This window comes from Rhopilema esculentum, chromosome 20 (assembly GCF_057945365.1).
Source record: "Rhopilema esculentum isolate cy_ngs chromosome 20, ASM5794536v1, whole genome shotgun sequence".
NCBI lineage: Eukaryota > Metazoa > Cnidaria > Scyphozoa > Rhizostomeae > Rhizostomatidae > Rhopilema > Rhopilema esculentum.
This window is the reverse complement of record NC_142834.1, coordinates 13,028,130-13,037,738: the sequence shown is the minus strand read 5'-3', so window position 1 is coordinate 13,037,738 and position 9,609 is coordinate 13,028,130. Positions and strand designations below refer to the sequence as shown.

Sequence of the window (9,609 nt, the reverse complement as noted above, 5' to 3'; positions counted from 1 at the left end):
TCCTGCTATCAATCTTGCGAGAAATTTTATCTCGCGGTATGTGGTAATGCAGTTACAACAAATTTTGTTTATTTGCCGGGGCATATCTTACAACGGTCGGATTTCTATCTACTGGACATCGGACCGGAGTTATTCTAGGGAAACATGTGTTGTCTGGATATCACCTGCACGAGGGAAAATGCTGCACGAGGCATGGACCAAAGAAGAGAGACGTTGTCTTAATATTCCTCATCTATTGTTTGATGATGTCCCACGCCGGAACGATTGCACGCCGTTCCAAAAGATGAAGTGGTCAGAAGTTGCGTTCACACAGGAAAGCAATAAATTGTTCCTATACAATACTGGAGCTCTTTCAACAGGGGTTCAAAAAGTGGAACGGCACGCAATCTCTCCGTTCAATTCCCTTCCCATGTTTCAATTCCTTTCAAAATCTGGAACACTATTGCAACGTTACGTTCACGTTCCCGTGTGAATGTGGCCTTGAATTACGTTCACGGCATTTTAAATTAGGACATAAAAGCAGCAAGACACAATGAAAGACGTATAAGATAATTAATGAAATATGTATAATGCAGTAAGGTTATTCGCGCCAAAAAATACAAACAGTATGCTAACAACAACAACAACAACAATGACAACAACAACAGCATGTTATCAACAATCCTATCTATCCAAAACACGCCATGTTACTGGAATTATTTTTGCGCTGTGAAAAGCAACAAATAACACAGAAGTATGGCAGCGGCACAAATCAGAGCTGCCAAAAATTCTGAGGGATACAAAGCTTTGAATAGGCACTCTGCCATGGGGATAAAACAGAAATACTTTTCATGCATTTAAGAGCACATGCCCCTAGGTCTCCTTCCCAGTTCCCAAATCTCTGACCAGAAACCCCAGCATTTGGCGGCGTCTGTATTAAGAAGGTAATCAACATATGAATATACATGCAAAAAAACGGAGGGGTCAATGCGGCCTAAATGGGAGTTACTGTAGTTTTTAATTCCCCATGTTCGTATTCAAATTTGCCTGCTTTTCATCGATCTTTGGTTAAGTTTCATGATGGGAGGTTTTGCGAGTCTAGTAACTAAGTAAACTCTAACCATAAAAAATAGGGTTGGTGAGCAAAAAGGGAATCAGGAAATTTATGATAAAAGGTAGTACTAGATGTTTTTTGATGGATTTTGAAAATAACCTTTGCTGTATTGTGGGAAAGTCTAAGTCTCGGAAGGTAGGGGAGCATACACTACGTGGAAATTAAGGATTTCCATCTGTTATGAAAACATTAAAACAAAAGGCGATAGTCCTGAAAAAACTTCTGTCCTACATTTGAGTTGTTCTTCTTTCGTGCCTTACAAAGAAAACGTGAGATCTGCGGGTATAGTCATCAATTTACTGCTGGTCAACCTAGAACGGGAGGTTCTAAGCTGGGCTGCGTAGCGTATGCGAATTCGTTGGCTTAGAAATTTTGCGGACCCCAAAAAGGCCAAGGGCAAGATAATTCAGGTGTAAAAGAGGTAATTGCGTTTGGGTTTAAAATTACCAGGAGACTTGGATCTAGTCACTGCTGCCTACAAACCAAACAGAGCCGTTTCAGCTACAAACTGTAACACGCTTTGCACTGACCACCCGCTAACAAGAACATACATATTTTCTACATTGCCGGTTTTTTATTAATCAACAACTATACAAATGTTACAATAAACTCTTTTGATTATGTTACTAGGCAGAGTGCTGGTGTTATCTTAGCTGCACATGTTCACAAATCTCAAGTGACATGGCTTTTAGTGATGTGAAAATGCGGCCTACTTGTGATTTTCATTACGAGTCTTCGTTTCCTGAATCATCACTGTTATCAAAACACTCCTCGTCGTTATCGTCGTCATAGGCGTCAAAGTCTTCGTACCAGTCATCAGTAAGGTCCATAAAGTTCTCGGATGACTGGCTTTCTGGCTTTGATTTGATGCAGTATTCTTCAACTGTTGTTGGAATAACGATGCCTTCTTTTTCTGCATCTGTCCTGCTTTTGCTGACCTGTTTCCTGTAAAACAGAACGACATCCTCAGTCACAATATAAGGCGTTTATTTTAATTTATCTAATCTACTTCAATTAATGCAACATTAATTCTTTAATATGAGAATTTTTAATCCTTTATTGCGAGCGCCAGCAACGCCTATGTTTATACGCGCTTCAGATCTGTGAGGTTTCAACATTCCTTATAAAGTTGTGGATATACCCTGGCAACTTCCAAGAGGTATCATCCACCATTTTGTGAAAGTCTAGCAAACATGGCCGTCATTCGGTAAATAACAGTTAGGAGAGCCCTTGAGCCTGGTTCCCACTTGGTCGTTTGGGTCGTTTGAGCGCGTTTACTATAACAGGTAACAACAAGAAACGAATACAAACGAGAATAAACGATAAGAAAGCAACATGAAACGATTTGTGACTTTGCAGAAACGACTAGATCTCCAAAACGAGGCAAGCTTATCCATCCACGTGGGCATTGTTATCTTCGTTGCAGTGGCCTAAGTGTTCGGTCATGTCGTTCTCCACCGCAATAGCTGTTGTCTTAGATGAGGTTACGGAAACCCATTGATAATGCTTACTTATGTTTCTACAACGCTAATTTTAGCAAAAGCAACAAAAACTAAAAGAACAAACTCCAATATACTGGAGGAACAAGCTGTATCGGTTGACAATCTACTTCTTGAACAATGTTTTGTTTGGGAGCCTAACCCTAAAGCCTCTAAAAAGTTTCGGAAAGTTCCTAAATCAGTTGAATTTAGGGGGGAAAAAGGCTTGATTTTTAGCCGAGAATTAAAATTGCTCTATTTCGACCTTCCCAGTAGTTGTTTTATGTTAATCCCAACGCCAGTAAGATTTGCTCTTACAATGCTGGCACTTCATTTCAGGCTTTCATAGTTGTTTCTTACTTGCTTCCTAGTTGTTTCTACTTGTTTCTTATTGTTTCTAGTCGTTTCTACTCACTTCCCGTTATAGTAACCACGTCGTTTGAGTCGTCAAAGTCGTTTCTGAAAGACACGAACGACCCAAAGAACACATTGGTTTCCACTTGGTCGTTTGAGTCTTTTGAGTCGTTTGTTGTTGATGCTGTTCATTGCTTGCACCATGCATCGCTCATTTAATTTTGGCGGCATGCGTGGAAGGAACGATGTAGCATTTGATAAACAACAACTGATGTTGCCAAGTCAACTATTTCTACCTCTGGTGACTTTGTACAGACGACGATGTTAGATCACTAAATTTCAGTGCAATAGCTTGCCATGATTTGATATTTTTGTATTTACTTTTAAACTCTTTCCAGTGATTGTTATAATGGCACTCGTATTTACGAACTTCTTCCATAAAGCTTCCTGTGAAATATTCAGCTATCTTGTTCTTGTTCTAGTCAAACACGCAGTTACAAGAAAATCTCCTATTCTTGAAGAAAAAGTTACTAAAGCGTGGGTCGTTTGAGTCGTTTGAGTCGTTTGTCGGTTTCCACTTGCAAAATCATTCATGCGTGGGTATTTTGGGTCCCGGAGATAGAACTTTTTCTATCTCTGCGACAACTGTCGTTTGAGTCGTTCGGGTCTTTTGGGTTGTTTGCAGGTATGTTTCCACTGAGTCTTTTCAGTCGTTTGGGCATTTTCCAATGACCCAAACGACCCAAACGACCAAGTGGGAACCAGGCTTAAAGGCAATCTGTCATGACGTTGATTGATTATAAGAACAAAGGGATTTTTTATTGTTTCCAGTCCCCTTTAATTTATCGCATTGTAAAAAATATGGCGGAGTGCTGGAATAGTGTTCAGGCTATTGTTCCAGCTATTGTTCTCTTCAACCAATCCACAACGAGACAGATTGCCTTTAAGAAGCAAAAGAAACTGAATTACCACGCCCAAATCTAGCTTTTTTCGTTCTTTTTTCGTTATTTTTTCGAGTTGACGGTTTTTGTCAGGAAGAAGGGGAAAACACTTTCCTGGACCCTGCCATTTTGTGCATTTCAGAGCTATTTCTCATCACACGGCACAAATGTACCTCGAGGTTGTTGGATTTGTCTCCCCAACATGACATGGATACGCAACATCACCCCAGCCTCATCGGCAGAATTTAAAACAGGTGGCCTTGTTTACTGCGAGGACCATTTACTTTACACATCCAGCAATGCGTTGAGAACAATAAGACAGGTTCTTGCACTTCCAAAATAAACTGATCCGAGAAAAGAGCCCGAAGCACAATTCTTGTTCACTTTGTTTAAAGAGGAAGGGTCTGGAAGCTTATCCTCATGTGTCAGGAAAATAGAGTTATTGCTCTGGACTTTGTCATGCACCCTTTGTTTAAACGCGGAAAATTGAAAAACGAACATTTACAAATATTGAGATAGTGTTTGGACAATAAAACGTTGAAAAAACTCTTCCTGGCAACGTTGTTAATCAAATCCGATACCATCCCTTTGTAAAAGCATATATTCAAAGCGATGCGTCTGTCCAAGTCCTACATTCTTTGACACATATACGCAAATATATTCGGAAAATTTGCTTGAAGGAAATTAATTGGTAAAATCTTCAATACAATGTTCTTCACCACGAGCTAAATAAATAAGTAGTGTAAATATCCTTGTTATATGAAAGAGCTGCCTGGTAGATGTTAAATTTGATGGGAAAGTTGTTGGTTTGGCTTTAGAAAAATGACAATTTGATAGAATCTCTCTGATATTAATGGTGATAAAGCAGCCAACTCACGTCAGAATTCCACGCTTTGAGATTGAGCAGAAGATTAGCTGTTTACTGATGCAAGTTTGCTTACCAAAGCAGCTGTTCAGTCTCTGTTTGTTAAGCCTAGTTATGTTATACTGCTAACACAGTTTTATATTGCCTGTGGGTTGAAAGTGTCAGGGAACTCAATTCTGTATCCCTATTGACTAAATACCATTGTGGTACTTCAACACTTTAAGTTGCAAGGTTCATAAAATATTAAAAAAACTTCACATACTAGAAACACGTTAGATATTCGACATAATTTAAGAACTTTTATTTACTTGACTTTGGTGGTAGAGACTACAGTCAAGATATTTATATGTTCATAATATGAATCATGTATTACGCTTTGTACAATTCCTACCATGAATGCTTTAAATATTGAAATTTCCAGCTGATAAAATGATTATTTTCCCCATTATATCAACTGTTTTGCAAAACAGGTAGACAAACTATAGTTGCAGGTGGGGAAATAATTCCATTAGGCAGGTTATTTCTATTTTTATGCAACACCAACTTTCATCTTGATAATCAAATTAGGTATGCTTCTCGAACTTACATCTCACAATTTCCAATACAAGATTGGCAAAAGCAACTTGAAAAACCATCAGTAAAAATGGATATCGTTATATTATAATTATGCCCTATTCAAAAACCTCTTGATAAACAATCATCAGCATTGATGACATGTGGACTGCTCTTCACATACCAGTAACTGGTGACCATTATGTGACAAATTCAATTTTACTTTTTGTAAGTCAACTGAATATAAGTAGGAAACTAAGCTGCCAATGTTCTTGATAAGGAGATTTAAATTTTAAATATTTGTCAGCATATTCATCATATGAATCAAACATTTACTTGTGGAGCAGTATTAGCTTTGCTTGCTTGATACTGGCAAAGATGGAGCTGGTCAAACAATAGCCAGCTCAGGCCACAGGGTAAAACACACCAAAGACAATAGATAATGTGTATTACCCTAAAAGGAGTTGAGTTTTCACAGCTCTCGGTTTTCAGAAGCCATGGGTTTGCCCAGGCTCTTGGTTTTTCACCCCATGTACCCCCTCTAGACGTAATTTGGCATGACCAATATATACCATTGGTAGAAACTGCACGATGTGCTCCAAGGCAAATTACAAACTTCAAAAATGGTGCTATTGGTCATCCTTAGACAGCATTTCTATACTACTCAAAATATTTCTTCACCACACACCAAGAGATTGCTAAACAAAATGGAGATCTAAAAAGTTCTCAGTTCCTTCATATCAATTACACTTGGCATTTTCTGGAGTGAGTGGAAAGCAAGAATAAGCTATGCAATATAGAGAAAGACTTAATAAAAAGAATTTTGCTATGCAATAGTGCAAGTTAGGTTGCTCCATGCAATCCTGAAATTTTGCTCAATTATAAGATTGTAAAGTACATATCAGGGTTGGACAATTCAATCTCCTGCGCAATCTGGACAAACTGTTTTTATCTGCTAGATGCTGCTTATCACTCACTACACAGGATAACCACCAGGGTGTCCAAATTTTACTGGAAATATCCACCCCTGTCTTAAGTGTTCCGTTTTGGGAGAACACAGGCAATATGCAAGAGATCTGGTCTCCCACCGGGGGGCAATCTTTTTTCCTGGGATTGTACACCCCTGACATAAATGATTGACAAAATTCTTACTTTATTATTTGTTCATATTCTTTATCCTTTCCTTTAGATTCTCTCCATCTCCTAAACATCACTGATGCATCAACATTTGCAGGTGAAAATGTATTTGGCTCATTCAGCAATGATATAACACTAAGTAGTATTGTCCTACAATGCAAAACATGTTTCTTCATTAAACAACTAAAAATTAACAGGCAAAATTTTGCTTGTGTAAACAGCCACTAAATGAAGAAAAGGCAAAGTGGAAGCTCTCAGTGGCACCTTGTGTTTTTTTACCTGAGGAGGATAACTGATGATTGGTTAACATTGTTTCAGGGAAAGGACTTGTTAAAAAACAATGCAGTTTTACTTTTCCTAAGATTATTTGTGACAAACATTGATTAGTAAGCTGCAGTCTTTTAGGAAAGGCACCCTATTGCTATTATCACAACAAATTTGTCTCAAATGACTGTTTACTCTGATGACAAATTTGATTAGCCTCAAATAAATCTGGGCATGCATTAGCATCAAATCCAACATCAACAAAGTTTCCTTTCTGTTTTCACCCTATTCTGTGACATAGCAGACAAAGATTATGTGTAACAGGACTTTGAGATTTTGAGAAGTTATCTTGAAACTGCATGCCTTATTTGGACCTATTTACAACCAAACAGTCAGCAACCAAAACCTGCTTAGCCCGATTCAATAGAAACAATTGAATTGGAATGGAATTCAAACAATGGAATTCAGAACTCTGTTATAAAGGGCAGTCTTGGCCTGCAGTTTTTTTCGAAGTTTGAGAGTTATACTTAAGCAGAGCAATGTTTTGTTTTATTCATCAGCTGTCAAATCATGAAAATTCTGTGTTTAATGACATAGATCTAGATGACAAAAATGTTTGCAATATTAAACAGCTCCAAACGTTTTTGAATACATCATGTTTAATGACATGATCAATGCCTTGGTGAAGCTTTCCGATACCCCTTTCGATACCTTTTTATTTGAGACAAAGCTGGAATTCCAGCAGGTTTTTTGAACTTCAATTTGTATTCAATATTACATTTACAGAAAAAAAAACAAATTTTTTTACATAGTTTCATCTAAAACATAGTTTCATCATTTTTACATAGTTTTATCTAAGTATGTTTAATTTTAGAGTCTTTGTATGTAGGTGAATTTAAAATGAAATGCACTGAATTGAAAACAGTCAGAAATAACAGGGTGTAGCTAATTGATCAGCTTGACAATTCTCCATGAATTGTTTTTCAAAATATGATCAAAACAAAAATTAACTTATTATAAATTGATCCAAAGACATTGTATTCACAATGAACTAGCCATAAAATAACTTGCTGAATCAGTGCTCAGGGTCACAGAACTCTGTATGAAGGGATTTCTACCTTTGGATCAATTGCAACAACATGAACTAGTAAACATCACTTTCATATCTTTTCCTGAAATAGTTGCTGACAGGCAAAGAAACAAAGAGTGATTTACAAATAGAAGATTGGAAGTAACTATTGGGACATAAGCTTTGTAAAAAAAATGCACAGGCCCAAGTTAAGACTGAAAAAATACTATTGTTGGGTTTACTATGCTACAGTTTGTTGCTTTAGCACCCTTCTCCCCCCCCCCTCCCACCCTCCATCAGAAAGTTTCTCCTGGCCTCAGGCTTCTTACTTGCACAACATAAGGCTGACTGATCAGCACCTATTATTCCTTCACATCATAATAACATGTATCTAATTAACAATATATTTCTGAAGATAAAACATCAGTAAAAGGCTTTGGCTGGCAAAACCATTTGACGGTTTTACATTGAATAACCAATGAAAACTCCAACCAGTCATGAGGTATTCTATATTGCAATAATTTTTCGCAATGAACAGGTATTTCATTTGCAGGGTCCTTTACCTGACATTCTGAGTTGGATTCCACCTTTCTTGTGGTAATTCTCCGCTTTGTGGATCATCTATCGGCGGGTGCAGTATTGATATGCAAACCTCGCCGGACTGAAACAAAAGACGATAATTCGTTGAACATAAAAATAACCATCGCTTCGTTTGCTTGATACTTCTGCTTGTGTTTTAGTTTATACTAAAATATATCACTTTGGTAACTAAGCATAAACTCGAACAACCTTGACAGATATTGTCGGAGGGTCTATTCGCAACTGAGCGAAAGAACTTGCGGCTACGAAAGAAACCATTTGAAAGATACGTTTTCAAATACCAAAAGAATTGAGCTATGAATCAAATTAACCACGGAAATAGTAAATAAGTAATAAAGTACACCAGAAATGCTTCGATTAACAGTTTGTTGTGTAAATTTCCACAGAAAAAAATAGGCCTACAAACCTCATAAATATTCGGGTGCCACATCTTTGTCAAGAAACGAAAGTTCGGTGGTGAATATGGGTAATCTTGTGGGAACGAAAGATGTGCCTGTTGAGATGATAAAAATAATATTACCATAAAGAAAATGTCGTTTGATGAGAGGATAGTCAATGAAACTGATTTAAATTAGATTTTATCATGATTATCAAAGTTTCCTTCAAATAAGTTCGGGTAATATCATCAAAACATTTAGGCCAATTCAACCTATTTCGAGAAAAAAATCTTTATAGTTATACAGGTATTATGAAGTCAAAGTTGCTAAAATATGATTTCGTTCTGCACAGGAAGTCCTGACAATATAAAAAAGCCTTAACTACCCGTTTAATGACACAGCTCTCTTGTTATGTTCTGCTGCTGCTGAGAGTTATGTAAATGATTCGGTAGGAAATAAACGTCGCCAAAACAACTTGATCACAACGAATTATGGAGTTTAAATATAGCGATATATCACCTTAAAGTATCCCCCTTCATAAAGAGTCCCTGGTGCACCGAAAACTCCAACGTCCCATTCGAAAAAATTGCTTTCGTCGACCAGATTTATAACAACTCCTTCAATAGGATCTTGATGAATTTTCTTGAGTTCGCCTTGTAGAGCTCGAACGGACGGGCCTGACGACATTTTTGCTACTATAGGAAGGCTCTATGAGATGCGCTCTTTCCTTAAAAATGTAACAAATATGAACTATTTACAGTCTTCGCTACGTTTCCATTCTCTTCACCACCTGACGTAAATCCTTTCTTTCCAAATTAGAAATGGCGTATTTATATGTTTTTACATGAGGAACTAGTCCCAGGTCCCTCTTGTAGCAGG

At 37.5% G+C, this 9,609-nt stretch overlaps 1 protein-coding gene across 1 annotated transcript; it reads right to left on the bottom strand.

The window, feature by feature from the left end:
- Positions 1-549: 549 nt before the first annotated feature.
- LOC135687261 (ubiquitin-conjugating enzyme E2 R1) lies at positions 550-9,417 on the bottom strand. The gene is made up of 5 exons (XM_065203778.2): positions 9,250-9,417; positions 8,760-8,846; positions 8,317-8,414; positions 6,436-6,570; positions 550-2,038 (listed from the first exon to the last, which is right to left on the bottom strand). Exons 1-5 carry the CDS (start codon positions 9,415-9,417, stop codon positions 1,819-1,821), a joined length of 708 nt encoding a protein of 235 aa, XP_065059850.1. The 3' UTR covers positions 550-1,818.
- Between the last annotated feature and the right edge of the window lie 192 nt (positions 9,418-9,609).

Excerpts from the sequence above, each read along its gene's own strand:
- LOC135687261 (XM_065203778.2), bottom strand. The coding sequence starts at position 9,417 with ATGTCGTCAGGCCCGTCCGTTCGAGCTCTACAAGGCGAACTCAAGAAA. Across the intron at positions 8,415-8,759 it reads GGCACCCGAATATTTATGAG|TCCGGCGAGGTTTGCATATC; the intron begins GTTTGTAGGCCT and ends CTTTTGTTTCAG. Across the intron at positions 6,571-8,316 it reads AATCCAACTCAGAATGTCAG|GACAATACTACTTAGTGTTA; the intron begins GTAAAGGACCCT and ends TTTGCATTGTAG.